Here is a 16,127-nt window from a genome sequence, read left to right on the forward strand (position 1 = left end):
AAAAGTGGTCTAACTGAAACATTCATATTTCTTTACATACTACACGAATATGTAGTAAAAAATGGGTACTCCTATTTTAAAAAATGCAATTGATATCCATTTGACCTTTGGCAGCGCCATCTAGCGGGCCAACCACAGCGCCATCTGGTTTCGCCCTTCAAGCTAGACGAGTTTCTATCTTTGTAGTTTTTTGCTTGATGCTTATTTTGTGAGATATTTGGGCCATATTTCATATTAGGGAGTTCAGCAGTGGATTTAATAAAAGGAGGCGACAGTTTCCATTTTCTGCCTTCACCATAATTATTTTATTATTTCACCTTTATTACAACAAAAGTAAAAAGTACCACTACCTTCTTTTAATGTATATAAATAGAAACAAATCAAAATTAGTGAAACCAAGGTTTTGCTTGTCCCCAACATCATTCAATTATTTATAGTTGACTTGATCAGAGAATGGAAAAGAGAGGTGGAATACCATCAGGTATAAAGATTTGGGTGAATAAACACATTAACACGATGATGTTTATTGATTGACATTCTCATACTAGACAGCAAAGATAAATTACAAATGGAATTACATAAACCAACAGTATTATGAAAACGATTGTTGCTATTCACCATTGAGCGGACATGCTGAGTTGCAGATAGGCACAACAAAAAGATCACAGTCTCTGGCTACTGAGGCCATGCATTCCATCCTGGATTTTCCAATGTTTGATTGCATAAACTAAATGAGGTAAACACAAATGACAATCTGACTATATCTATAAATAAAACAAAACCCTTAGCCTTTTTAGGTATTCATGCAGTACAAACAAAAGTAGTCCTGATAATAAACCTATTGAATAGGTAGCCTGTTTCAAATATTTAGGATCTGTCATGTCATATGAACAAGATATAGATATACAGGAAAAAATTAGTATTACCAACAGATGCGTGGCATAATAAGGAGAACATGTGAGGATAAAACAAGGAAAGAGGACAGCTGAAATTTTGTAAAGTCATGGCAGTTGTAAGCTTCCGCTCTGCACTATTTATTGGTTTAGTCTCGATTATTACTTGCTATAGTATGGCTGATTGGAAAATTAGGCATTGGACATTGAAAGTAGCCAGTTTTGGAGTGCAAACTTACTCCCACAGTACATGTGCCAATATCTAAAGTTCTGGCCTTGAGTCTATGACACATGCACTATCTATTCTCCCACACTATTCTATAACTCATCCTCTTCCAAAAAATCAAATAGCAATGAAGGGGGTTGCAATATATGAAACTTTTGTATTACACATAATTTATTTCCCTTGAAATTCAAGTATTATGTCCATACTTGTTTTGATCACACTCACATTACAATCACAGTCACTTATCTGTCATGAGCGTATATGAATTTATCATTTGCAGTTTCTTACTATACTATCACTTTTGAATTATATAATAATGCCCCTGATACAAAATTAATCCTGAACTTCAAAATTATTATTTTGACAACAATCATGTCTCCCACACATCTACGTGTCCTACTCGCACGATGGCTGTAGTGCAGCTCACTCACTTCATTGCACCAATGGATCTCCATTCTCTGATCTGTCCTTTCTGGAACTATGGGATATTATCATCAGCTATGCTGCTGCGTGGTAGTAAAGAAGCATAAGGTTAGATGTGATCCATTACATACAGGGTTGATATCTGTACCCTCACAATTCCCACTTCATTATATGGGACAGAAAGATGGACACAGAAATAAAAATTTACAGCAGCTAGAAGCATCACAAATGAAATTTCTAAGATCTGTAAAAGGCTACACTAAGGAAGACAAAGATAGAAATGAAGTAGTAAGGGAAGAGTTGAGGCTGCATCCAATAACCCAAAAGGCAATCCAGTACAAAGAAAATTGGCCAGCTGTGAGTACGACCCACATTGTGAGGGTTCCATACAAACTAAATTATGTATTTAGGTAGCACATCCATCCTGGGAATCAATATTAATAAGGATTTTTGCATGTAATGGACATCGATCCTGGCAAAGTATAGGTCCCGCAGTTCCAAGACTTTTGAGAATTTTTTAAGTTTGAAGTTGGATAACAAATGGAAAAAAGTATTTTTTATGTGATATAAACACAAATTAGCACTTTTTGATATTTGTCCTGTACTTTTACTGGGAAACCTTGCTTCTTGCCAAATTTCATGATTCTACCCTATACAATTTGATGAGTTGGTTTGCGAATATCAAAACATATGACAGAAATTGCCGTATCTTTTGACTGCATTGATTTGAAAGCTTACATTTATTACACCACCAGGGAACAATAAACTTTAGAAGGTACCATAAATTTCGACTCCAGGTGTCTATCCATTCCCAGAGGAAGAGGGTTTTTTGCAGTCAGACAGATGGAGAACGAAGTGATCCTATAAGGGTTCCGTTGTTACCTTTTGAAGTACAGAACTCTAAATTGGAAGAGAATCTTTACTTCACGTGTCACCACAAAGGTTTTCTAAATAGTGGTGGATTATAAACCATGGGGCAAGAGAAGTGCAGGAAGACTGAGGAAGAGATAGTGTGACTGGAACAAGCCCTAGACAAAAAATATATATATATTAAATTACCAATATCCTTTACTGAATGTATCAGAGGGCACAGAATATTGGCAATTTTGTAATTAAATAGCACTTACAGAACCAAAATGCACTTGAATTTTGATTCTGGGTTACTCTTTCCAGGTAATCGGGCAAAACCCCTGTTTAAGAAAAAAGTATTTGGGTCCCCAGAGATTTGTTTAGAAGAGAGAGTGTGGTGCGCCCCCCCCCCCCCCCCCCCCCCCCCGCCCCCCCCGCCCCGCGTAATCTGAAATGATGTATACTTAGTAGTGGTAGCAGCAGCAGCAATAATTTTGTGTGGCTCAATGATCTGATGCGAGTCTTTCAGTTGGACGCCGTTTCAGCAACTTGTGTATTCTTAACCTACCCCAGTTATCTAACCAGGGAAAGGGGACCTACAGTTTAAAATGGAATACAAGTCACATTTTATTTCTGGTGACTCTTCACATCATTGAGAGGGGAATGCAAGGTAAAAATGAAGACTGGAAAATCCGTGGTCCAGGTGAGATTCAATACCTCGCCTTCTCGTCAGTTTCCAAGCATGCGCTTTACTGCTAGGCCACCAGGTCTGACAGTGAGATAAGTGACTGCAGAAAAGCAAACTAGCTAAAAATGCCCAACAGAGGTATGACAGGTGGACCTCATGGAATATCCGTACAGTTTCCTTATACAACTTTTTCTTCTATTATAGAATGTTTTAAGAACTTTTTGCCCTTTCAGCAGTAGTTTCCATAAGTTGATCGCCCAGTAAATCGTACCAAGTGACTAAATATAGGTGCACATAATTTTTGTTTTCTAAGAAATGATGTCAGACAGATGGGTATTCACTTTAGGCCTATATCACTGATATAAATCTGCTGAAGAATTAGGGAACATGTTTTCTCCTTGCTTATTATGACTTGCACTACGTCTTGCGTACTATGGGTGATAATCTTCTCTATGAGAATCAACTGGATTTTGTGAACAGAATCATTGGAAAATTCATTTTGCTTTGTTCATTCATGAGATACAGATGACAGTAGTTAAAGATGTCCAGTTTGACCCAGTTTTTGTTGCCATTGGGAATGTCTGTCAACTTTGCTATTGGAATGATGACTATTTAGCAAATAAAGGTCAACACATTGTTCTTAATGTGGACAAATAGTCAGATGTGAAAGTAGTTTGTAAAATTACTTGTGGGTCCTTCAAAATGAGTATGTTCAGTATGAATAGCAATACTACAACAGTTATGAAAAGGATAGATTGTTACTACGAGGGTGAGTCAAATGAAAACCTTAAATTTGTTATAACAAATCGAAATTTCACATTGTTATCCTGTAAGTTGGTAAATGTGCTACAAACAGTATGCAGAATGGTCGGTAGGTGGAAGCATAGTGCAGATGCACACATACCGTTGCAGTATCAGTGTAAAGATGGCCACCCCACTTGCGACTTGCACCAGGGAAGAACAGCGTTCTGTTATTCGGTTTTTGTGTAGTGAAGGTGTATTACTTATTGAAATTCATCGACGAATTAAGGTTCAGTACGGTGATGCGTGTTTGTCGCAGCAGCAAGTCTATGAATGGAGTAGGAAGTTCGCAAATGATGTTACTTCAGTGAAAGATCCTCCTCGTCCAGGTCAGGCACAATGAGTTGTGACTCCACAGAACATTGCAGCGCCGGCCGCGGTGGTCTCGCGGTTAAGGCGCTCAGTCCGGAACCGTGCAACTGCTACGGTCGCAGGTTCGAATCCTGCCTCGGGCATGGATGTGTGTGATGTCCTTAGGTTAGTTAGGTTTAGGTAGTTCTAAGTTCTAGGGGACTGATGACCACAGAAGTCCCATAGTGCTCAGAGCCATTTGAACCATTTTGAACATTGCAGCAGTTGAAGCCATAGTGAAGGAAAACCACCATGTGACACTGAATGACATTGCAGCATGTTTACAGGTTAGTCATGGGTCAGCACACCACATTGGGCATGATGTGCTCCAGTTTCACAAAGTGTCTGCAAGATGGGTGCCATGGCAGCTGACTCCTGAAATGAGAGAACGTGTTGATGCTTGTGAAGAACTTCTTTGGCACTTTGAACGAGAAGGTGATGGCTGCCTTGCAAGAATCGTTACTGAGGACTAAACCTGGGTTCACTTCCACCAACCGGAAACAAAGAGAGTGAGCAAGGAATGGCACCATTCATCACCACCAAAACCAAAGAAGTTTTGAACAGAACCATCAGCAGTGAAGGTTACGCTGACTCTCTTTTGGGACGAAAAAGGTGTCATTTTGGAGCATTACATGCCTAGAAGGAGCACTGTCACCAGTGCATCATACACAGATCTCCTAAAAAAATCGTCTACAGCCTGCAATCAAATCAAAGCGACGTGGATTGCTGTCAGCAGGTGTCCTTTTGCAACATGACAATGCAAAGGCCCACACTGCCCGTACAACAGTTGCAACAATCACAGACCTGCATTTTGAGTGTCTTCCTCTTCCATCATACTCGCCAGACCTTGCCCCAAGTGGTTTCCGTATGTTTGGACCACTCAAAGACGCAATGGGAGAAAAGAAGTTCCGTTCTAATGAAGAGGTTCGCCATGCAGTGCATGAGTGAGTGCACGGACCACCAAAAGAATTTTTTTCTAAAGGAATTTATGCACTTTGTAAGTGCTGGAGGACTTGCATTGAATATGGGGGAGACTATGTTGAAAAGTAATACAGCTTTGTAGCACTTCTGCACAAAAAGTAATATTTTAAAAAATATTTAAGGTTTTTGTTTGACTCACCCTCGTAACTGTAAAGATGACGTGCTGAGTTTCAGACAGCAAAGGTGGTTACACACAAAGCTTTTCCCAAAATCTTCCACAGAAAAGAAAACACACACACATTTACACAAGCAGGCACACTTCTGAGAAACTGCTTCTCAGACAATAACCCCCGGACTTCGTACATAAACTGATTTCCTGCACCATATCCCCAAGTACTCCTAATCCTCCCCACTACCACCAAGAACTAGCTAAAAGAAACAGCTCATTTGTCACCCAATAGTGCTCCACAATACAACAACTGAACCACAATCTTCGTCAGAGCTTTAATTGTCTATCACAGCAGTTGAGAGACCTTCAGCATACTGGGCAAGGGAGTTCTTTTCACTGCAAATACACTGTCCCTGGGTGACCAGGCAGTATAGGAGGAACTTTTTGGTGTTGTAATGCAGGTATTGTTGGTTGTTGGTGGGTTTAATAAGAATATAAGTGTGGTTTGATCCATCAAGAGAGGAGTTGGTCAATTTCCTGGAAAGTGGTGTGCTAGATTGAGGAGGACCATGTGAAACTAATGGAACAGTGGTGTTGAGGTTATGAAGGAATGAGGATAAGGTGCCTTGGCTGTGAGTACAGACCACAAAGGTACCATCAATTAACCTAAACCAGACCAGGAGTTCGAGGTTTTGGGAAGCTAGGAAGATTTCCACTAGATGTCCTATAAACTGGTTGGCATGGGGGGGGGGGGGGGTATTATTTAGGTGCCCATGGCTGTGCCACAGATATGTTTGTGTACCTTCCCTTCAAAGGAGAAGTACTTGTGTTTAAGGATAAAGTTAGTAAGGAGATGATGAATGAGGCAGTGGGTCAGAAACACCCCAAAAGGCTGACAAGGGTGTTGAGGGTAGGTTGGGATGAGAAATAATTGTTAAGAAGAAAGTGTGATATGTTGCACCATTTCCAAGGTATAATTAGCATTGAAGTTCATTAGTCAGGCCATTGCATGTGCAAATTCCAGCCAGTAAGGATCGAATCTGAGCCGAAGGCGGAACGATTTCAACCGCCATCTTCTAAACTATGTGAGCAACTGGCACTAATTGTATGTGGCAGTCTGCTGGAATTTGCAAGCGCAATGGCCTGATTGGCTAACTTGAATGCTAATGAACTCTGAAACAGTGCAACATATTGAATTTTGGTCTTAGCAGTTGTACCCTGCAGCACTCTTACAAGCTTTTCAGATTTTTTCTGACCTAAATAAGAGGTGTGTCAAGATCCTACACAGGGACTTCGGTGCTCAACTAGGAAGAGAGAAAAAAAAAAAAAATAGAGAGCAATCTGTCAGTGGACTCAACAGAAACATACTGACATGAATGATGAAAGACTTGTCAAACTCTGTAGGCAGTGCAGCCTCATCTCCAAATCCACGCACTTCGAAAGGATACCAAAAAAAGTTAACATATGGGAATTGCTGTTGTACACTATATGATCAAAAGTATCTGGACACCCCCAAAAACATGTTTTTCATATTAGGTGCATTGTGCTGCCACCTACTGCCAGGTACTCCAGATCAGTGACCTCAGTAGTTATTGGACATGATGAGAGAGCAGAACGGGGCACTCTACAGAACTCACGGACTTTGAGCATGGTCAGGTTGTTGGGTGTCACTTGCGTCATACATCTCTACACGAGATTTCCACACTCCTAAACATCCCCAGGTCCACTGTTTCAGATGTGATAGTGAAGTGGAAACATGAAGGGACCCACAGAGCACAAAAGTGTGCAGGCCGACCTCGTTTGTTGACTCTCAGAGGTCGCCGACAGTTGAAGAGGGACGTAGTGTGTAATAGGCAGACATCTATCGGGAGCATCACACAAGAATTCCGAACTGCAACAGGGCTGACTGCAAGTACTATGACAGTTAGCGGGAAGTGAGAAAACTTTGATTTCATGGTCGAGCGACTGTTTATAAGCCACACATCACGCCGGTAAATGCCAAACGATGCCTCGCTTGATGTAAGGCGCATAAACATAGGACGATTGATCTGTGGAAAAATGTCGTGTAGAATAACGTATCACGGTACACAATGTGGCGATCCAATGACAGGGTGTGGGTATGGCGAATGCCCGGTGAACTTCGTCTGCCAGCGTATGTAGTGCCAACAGTAAAATTCGGAGGTGGTGGTGCTGTGGTGTGGTCGTGTTTTTCATGGAGGGGCCTTGCACCCCTTGTTGTATGCACAGGCCTACATTGATGTTCTAAGCGCCTTCTTGCTTCCCACAGTTGAAGAGCGATTCAGGGATGGCGATTACATCTTCCAACACGATTGAGCACCTGTTCATAATGCATGGCCTGTGGCGGAGTGGTTACATGACAATAACATCCCTGTAATGGACTGACTTGCACAGAGTCCTGACCTGAATCCTACAGAACATCTTTCGGATGTTTTGGAACGCCGATTTCGTGCCAGGCCTCACCGATTGACATAGATACCTCTCCTCAGTGCAGCACTCTGTAAAGAATGTGCTGCCATTCACCAAGAAACCTTCCAGCACCTGAATGAACGTACGCCTGCGAGAGTGGAAGCTGTCATCAAGGCTGAGGGTGGGCTTACACCATATTGAATTCCAGCATACCAATGGAGGGCACCACGAACTTGCAAGTCATTTTCAGCCAGGTGCCCGGATACATTCACATAGTGTATTATGTAAGCATTGACGTACCTTTCCACAGATAAATCTACGATGTTAGAAGTCCACCTTGCCTGCCTATCCTTCTTTCCTTTCTCCTGATGAAGCGTGTACCATATCGGAAAGATTGAGATCTAATATATTTGTATTCTTTGCTTTTATTACGTATGCCTCTAGCTCTTTAAGTTACGTCCAGGTATTCTTTTTCCACGCTGTGTTTTTATTTTTTCCTTGAAGATTCATATATTAAATTTTTAAAATAAATTATTGATTTTGAACCTCAAGAATAAAAGAGTTAACCATATAATACAGGGAAATAACTACTAAATTATTGATTGATATTACAGGTAGCAGGCGGTGAGTCCATCCAACTGGACCATGACTACTGCTCAATGTCCAGTGGAACTGTTGAAGCCCCACGCCCTTTCTATCACTCTGATGCTTCAGAGTACTCAGTAGCACCAAATGCCTCATTACTGCTTCCGCAAGAGCAGCAGTTGAAACATTCATCATCGACAGATTGCTGGGAGAATAGTTCACGGAAAGATAGTGGCCTTGAGTCTGGAGATGTTAGCGATGCTAGTGAGGAAGCTGGAGGTTCATCAGTTGTAACATCTGTTGATTGTGGCTCTGGTACAGTCATCACGACACTTAAAAGTTCTGTGACTTCAGCACAGATACAGCCTGGAACATCACTTTTGAGGAAAAGCTTGAACACAGGTTAGTTTAACTTCACATATTTTTGCACTATAAAATAAAACCTTTTTTTGCAGATCTGCTGATAAGTAACTGCAGAGGGATATAAAGGTGCCTTTTCGAACATTTAATACAAAGGTGAAAATGAATGCCACCGGTAATTCTTCATTTTACTGATGACAATTTCTGAGATATTAGTGTTCTCTATTTATTTAGAACTTACAGCCCCTTTTTTTTAAAGGGTCATAGGTCATGGGAACAACAGCTGTACAAATCTTCCTTGTGCCCTTTGTAGACCAGGTTCGGAAGGCTATTAGAGGGCAATTTTCAAGGATATACATATTTCCCAGAGTGTTTTTATGCCACAATTATAGTATCATTTTTCATACAATAAATTTCTCATAAAATTTTTAGCAGCATGTCGGACGGCATTGAAAATTTTAATACTAATTCAACACAGAAACTTGCCATAAATGCGTTTACATTGTATTTGTGCCAGTAGTGCAAAATCCTACTGATTTTAGTATGCACGGGCAACAAATTGGTCAGTTATCGAGGGTGTTACATTTTGATAATTTTTTAAAATAAAGTTCTATGAAATTTGCAGAAAAAGTAGGAAATTAATTATTAACAGGATGATTGCTAACTTGTGCAAATAAATGTAATTCTAAATTAGAATTAGTATATCAAACAGTAAATTCATTTAATACCCAGAAGCAGTATTCATAGTCAAATATAATGGGGTAAATATGTGAAGAATAAAATAAAGAACATGTTAAAAATCCAAGAGTTTATTTGGAGTAGGGTCTTTTATAAAATAAATTGTATGACATTGTTGTGCCTTCATCTTGGGAAGTGGGGCTCTTAGATCAAAACAGCGGAAGCATTGGCACTGGATGAACAGTTTGCAACAAAATTTTCTTATTAATGTATTATGCTAACATGATCCTGAAGTTTATGCTTCATGTGAAGGGCTGCTGCCGGACTTTCATCAATTGTAGGGGGTCTAAAAATATTGTGCATCCTCTAGCTGAGGGAACAGCAGTGATAAAATGATAGAAAATAGAGTTTGTGTGTATATTTTTATTACCTCCTCTCTAAAAGCTAGAATTTATGTATAGAAACAAAGGCATTAAATAGTGTTGCTGACAACTGTCTTATTATTATTATTTTGTTCACCTTGCATGATGATATTGTGTATGCCTTACATGATATTATTTTGTCTGCTTTACAGTATCACGTCATGAGAGATATTTTCTATTAGATATGTATGAGAAAAGTTTTGAAATATTGTTCCATAAGTTATCTGATGGTAGTCCAAACAGTGTCCAGTAAAATATTTGCAATGACTATGTCTAATTTATTGACTTGAAGCTAGCTGGTTCAAACATTGGTGATAGAAGCAATTTTCACTGCCTTTATTTAGCCAGCAAGGGAAGGGGAGGTGGTAGCAGTGAGTACTTGATTACAAGACTTGGTACAAGTGTCTGGGACTAAATGCCAAACATCTTTGCAATGTCTTATGAGTGAGGGCATGCTACACTGTTTGGATGGGAACATTAAGTTGGGCAACCTGGTACTGTCTGCTATGGAGGAAAAGGCTTTATGGTGGTGTTGTTTCATCATCATCATCACCACAAAAAGATGGTAGTACTCTCTTCACACGCTCTGTAGTCACGTGGTCTCCACCGCCAGACTTAACTGCACCATTTATGTTTTCTGAAATAAGGTCACAATCGAAATTGTCATTGGCAGAAATAAACACCAGAAAAATCATCAACAGAGACCGTGACTGACTTATTTTATTGGTTTCAATCACACATTGATAATCTTCGGACTAACCACACATGTTGCGTACAGTGATATTGGGTATTGTCATACAGTACAACTGCTGATGACAGCTGGGTAAGTGCTTGAAATTAGTAACGGAATGAAAGAAGAAACAGTCATTTTACATCATTGATTCAGGGAAAATGCTTATAATTTTGAAATAGTTTTATGCATTTCTCCACTGACAAACAGATTATGGGACTGTGATTCAAAAATAAATGCTACGTTGTGTGTGCACGTTTTTACTGAGAATAACTTTACTGACATGTAACCAGTGACTAGGTAACGCGAAATTCCCAACCGTGGGTTGACAGGTAGGGTTCGTACATACCCCCCATAAAGGCTAGGCCCAGAAAGGGGCAATAGCCTGAGCTGCTACCTTCCTAAGTTGCTGATTGGTCCCTCTGACAGGTTTTCGGGAGGTGTGAACGTCCCTCTGACAGGTTTTCGGGAGGTGTGAACAATCACCAAAGGTAGGTGTGGCCCCTTCTGAGGAGGGGGCCCCTCAGTTGGAAGGAGTGCACCATCGGAGATGCCACCAATCATGGGGGATTCTCTTGCAATGAGCCAAACATCTTCTGCATAGTCTACATCCTCTAAACTTAAACGGAATGAGGCTAACAGTTCAAAGACTCTCCCAGCTGCATCATGGTTCCTCATGGTTTCATGTACTAAAGACAGTAAGTCCTTTGCTATGGTAAATCTGTTTATTATTCAGAAAGGTATTAATGTAATTGCTGGCCTGGTGAAACCCTGCTCTCATTTGCGAAATGGCCCTTTTGTTCTGGAGATTACTTTTGATTTTCAAGCACAACAACTGCTTGCATCTTCTCTCCTCTATTGCTGTCGTGTTCGTGCGAGGCTCCTTGAACACTGAATTCTTCGCCTGATGTTATTTACACTAGGCTGCTTGATGGTTTGACTGAGGCAGAAATGCAAATGTACCTCTTTGATCAGGATTTCAGTGCAGTGCAGCCATTGCATGATGAAAAAAGTAGATGCATCCTTAGTGCCCACACACATTCTTTTTCTCACTTTTGATACAGTGGTCAGTCAAAGATCAAAGCAGGCTATGAAGTTTATCACAGTCCAACTATACATTCCGAACCCGATGCGCTGCTACCATTGTCTTCGTTACAACCACATTCAAATTTCCTGCCGACACCCGGCCATATGTTTAACCAGCGTTAGGAATGCTCATGAGGGCGATTGTCCACCTCCTCCTCCCTGCCTTATCAACTGCAACAGCAGCTATGCTGTGTCCTCCCGAGATTGTCTCATGTATCTTGATGAGCGGGCTGTCTGGGTGACCAGGGCGAAGGAAAAAGCTTCTACCCAGTTGCTTGCAAGTAGTTGGTTTGTTAGATACCCTGTGTTCTACCATGTGGCACTTTCAGTACTGTTATTGCTGCATCCCGCTTCACGAAGGACGTGGCCACGCAGACATGCAACCTCAAATTCAGCACTGCAGTTGTGAAATTGCCCAGCGTCATGGTAGTGTCCCTGTCTCCTCCTCCAGCTGTGCAACAAGCCACCAAACTTTCGCCTCACTGCTACACAACCGGCAGGCTGGAAGGGACAGAAGGAATACTCCTGCGAAGACTTCCTACATCCCTTCAGCCAACAAACATCTGAGTCTTCCTCAGCCAACCGGAAAGGCTCCAAGAAGTCAAACAAAGGCAAAAGGTCTTCTCCTTCGCCAACTTGGACATCCTCTTTGACATTGTCGCCACGTGATACCCTCACCCGGCCAACCTCCGTGTCACCGGTGCATATAACCAACCGTTTTTCTTTCCTGGACTCCGCAGACTGAGAGAAGGAGAATGTCGATGCCTCTGTAGACCTCGTGGAGCAGGATCCTCCAGCCTCTGTGCCGTGTAGCAGTGAGTCTTCGAAGGTTGCCACTCGGCAGCTGCGAAGGTGACACCCCTTTATTTTTTTTCCTCCTCCACTTTCCTTGTTGTGACTCTCCTCCAATGGAACGTTTGCGACCTTCGATCCATCGAAGAGATCTTAACGGTTGTCTTAGAATCGCAGCGTCCGCTTATTCTCTGCCTCCAGGAAACAAAATTGCATCTTTATGACTTCTTTGAGCTCTCAAGTTTCTTCCCGGTCCGCTTTGACCTTCCCCCAAGAACGGCATTCCCTCTCATGAGGAGTCATGTTGCTTATCTGGGGGGATGATCATAGTCGACCCATATCCCTGACCACGTGGTTTCAAACTGTTGCAGTCTGCATTTTCCTTCTTCGTTTGACCTTTGACCATTTACATCCCTCCATCATTTGGTGTCACCAGGGCAGACTTCCTCCAGCTTGTTGGGCAACTCCCTCATGTCTGTCTGCTGCTCGGTGACTTCAATGCACAACATCCCCTTTGGGGCTCGCCCAGAACCTGTCAGAGAGATGTCCTCTGACCTTCTCAATCACCTTAACCTCACCTGCCTTAAAATGGGTGCACCCTCATTCCTTTCAGACTCCACTCACCTTTTCCCATTTGGGCATCTCCTTTTGCACTGCCCAGCTTGCCCATCATCTCAAGTGGCCGTTCTCTCTGACACATACTTGAGCGACCATTTCCCATGTGCTATCAGATTGCTGACTCCTATCCCAACTATGTGCACACCCAAATGGCAGCTTTCTAAGGCCGACTAGCGACATTCGATGAACATTATTTCCCCATTTGCGATGACCTGGTAGAGTATCTTACAAACAAACAATCCATTCCTTGCACTTCCTCTTTGCTCTGCTATGTCCCAGTCCCTTGGTGGACTGAGGTGTGCTGCGATGCAGTTCGTGCGCAAAGATGTGCTCTCTGCATTTTTAACCATCATCCTACAATGGCCAACAGTATTTGTTACAAACATTTAGGTGCACAATGTTATCGTGTTCTTTGGAATAGCAAAAATGCTAACTGGATTTGCTTTACCAGTTCTCTTCCGTCATGTGGGCCAATCTCTTGACAGCTGTCTGGGACCAAGGTTTATTCCCCAATTTCCAGCCTGTCAGTAGCAGATGATGTCATAGTGCACCCTACTGCTATCTCCAATACCTTGCGCAGCTATTTTGCGGAGATTTTGAACTCCACCCACTATCACCCTGCCTCCCTCCATTAGATCTCAGCATTGTGAGTACTACAATGCTGCCTTTACTACGAGGGAGGTAGATCATGCTTTCACTTCATCCCGATCCTCTGTCCCAGGGCTGGGCGATGTTCACATTCAGATGTCGCGGAACCATTCTCTTGTGGGCAAGCACTTTCTCCTTCATACATACAATCGCATCTGGACAGATGGCATGTTTCCCAGGTGATGGCGTAAAGCCACTTTCATACACATACTTAAGCCCAGCAAGAACAACTGTTTCTTCTAGTTATTGCCCCATTCTCTCACCAGCTGTGTTTGCAAGGTGATGGAAAATAAGATTCATGCCTGGCTGATATGGTGGTTCGAGTCTCGGAATTTATGAACCCCTGCACAGTGTGGATTTAGAGCACACCATTCTGCAGTTGGCCATCTCGTCACATTGTCAACCCATATCATGAATGGTTTTCTGCAGAAATACCAGACTGTGGCCGTGTTTTTTCAATTTGGAGAAAGCCTATGACACCTGCTGGGAGGACTGGTATCCTTCTGTGGCCGCATGCCCCGTTTCGTTCAGGAATTCTTAAAAGACAGAGTTCTCAAGGTTTCACAACCTCCACACAGAACTTCGCAATAGTACCTTTGTGTGCACTGATGGCTCTCGGACTGACCGTGGTGTCAGGTGTGCCTTCATCATTGACACCAATGATTTTCGGTATTGACTTCTGGAACACTGGTCAGTATTTACTGCTGAGTTCTTTCGCCCTGTGGCTGGTCACACAGTACATCAGGTGACACTGGCTTTTCAATTGTGTTATCTGCTCCGACTCTCTGTGCCCTTTGGAGCCTCAGTGTGCTGTACGCCATCCATCCACTAGTGCAAAAGTACAAGAAAGCCATCACTTGTTCACTTTTGATGGAGCCACTGTGATATTTATGTGGGTTCCTGGTCATGTTGGTCTGATGGGGAACAAGGCTACTGATGTTGCTGCCAAGCCTACAGTCCTAGTACTTCGGCCCACTAGTTCTTTTACTCCCTCTGTCAATATCTGTATTGCAGTCTGTCAGCAGGTGGTGTCACTTTTGCATCACCACTGGTCCTTCTTTCATGGGAACAAGCTCTGGAAAATTGATCCTCTCCCATTGGCTTGGATGACCTCCTCTCGGCCCTCTCGCCGTTGAGAGACCATTTTAGCTAGGTTGCATATTGGATACTGTCTTTCTACCCATTGCCATTTGTTAAGTGGTGCTCCCCCGCCACTATGTGCTCATTGCCCTCAACCTCTGACAGTTCGCAATTTCCTAACAGAATGCCATTTTTTTAACCACTTACATTATCACTTTTGTTTGCTGTCTGAGTTATCAGACATTTTAATGAAAGACGCATGGGCTGTCGACCACATTTTACTTTTTATCTGTCATAGCAATAAGACAAAGGACATTTAATATTTAGTTCAGGACCTCTGTTTCTCTATGGTGTATTTCAGGGACCTTTCTCCAAGTCCCTGCTTTTAGCTGTCTCTCCTTCTGTCGCTTGGGGTTAATGTGTAGTCTTTCTTTCTTTCCTTTTTTTTCCCTAATGTTCTATAGTTCTGGCATGGGTACATATGACCTAGTTGTTTTTGTGCCTTAAAGCAAGACAAAAACATTTTGCATTATATCACGGACAGAGTTAATGTACAGTTATCTTGTTTATCACCACTTTATACAATGTTTCAAGAGTTTGCCTTGCACACTGACCATCCAGCGTACTTATTATTATTGTTATTATTATTATTTTTAGACTCATCAAAAAAAAGTTAAGCACATTTCCAAATTACCCACCAATAGTCACTATGGATTTTCCTTTTGTGTTTATGTAGGAGGGTGGTTGTGTACATAATGCGAACTTGTTCATCTTTGCCACTCAGCCTCATCAGGGGCCATTCTGTCACGGCTTGTAAACAAACACAGTACATCACACCTGATTTCTTGTGAATTCACAGTTGACTGTGTGCCTCATAGTGTAGCACAAGGCCTCAGAACGGGCTCTTTATGGCAAACCGTATCAAAATCATGACATCGACACGCAAAACATGAGACAAGTTGACGTTGCGAATATTGTTTACATAAATCAAAATGTTGTGTCCAGACTGTGGAAAAAGTTCCAGGAAATGTATTCTATAGTGGATCGACATCGCGAAGGCTGTCCATGCAAAACTACAGCAGCTCAGGACCGGTATGTAATGATATCTGCATGGATACGTCCTAGAAAGACAGTGACTAATCTGTGCCATGAGCTTTGAGAAACCATAGGGGCTACCCTAAGTACCCAAACTGTGCACAAGAGACTTCACGATTGGGGGCTTGTATAGCTAAGGACCTTTCAAGACTCCAGCACTCCGTCCACATCATAGGGATGCTGTGTAAGATGGGCTGGAGCACATGAACATTGGACACAAGACCAATGGATCAAAATGCTGTTCACATACGAAGTGTAAATAGGCTTGCACCCTGATAACAATTC

General features: G+C 42.1%; 1 protein-coding gene across 4 annotated transcripts in view; it reads left to right on the forward strand.

Annotated features, from left to right (window-relative positions):
• Positions 1-16,127, forward strand: part of LOC124605508 (formin-J) — a 123,839-nt gene that overhangs the window by 29,204 nt on the left and 78,508 nt on the right. For all 4 annotated transcript variants that reach the window (XM_047137243.1, XM_047137242.1, XM_047137244.1 and 1 more), the window contains exon 8: positions 8,363-8,735. In XM_047137243.1, coding sequence (XP_046993199.1) covers positions 8,363-8,735 — 373 coding nt within the window. The remainder of the gene's footprint in view (positions 1-8,362; positions 8,736-16,127) is intronic.

The sequence above is a fragment of the Schistocerca americana genome, chromosome 3 (genome assembly GCF_021461395.2).
Source record: "Schistocerca americana isolate TAMUIC-IGC-003095 chromosome 3, iqSchAmer2.1, whole genome shotgun sequence".
In the NCBI taxonomy this organism is placed as follows: Eukaryota; Metazoa; Arthropoda; class Insecta; order Orthoptera; family Acrididae; genus Schistocerca; species Schistocerca americana.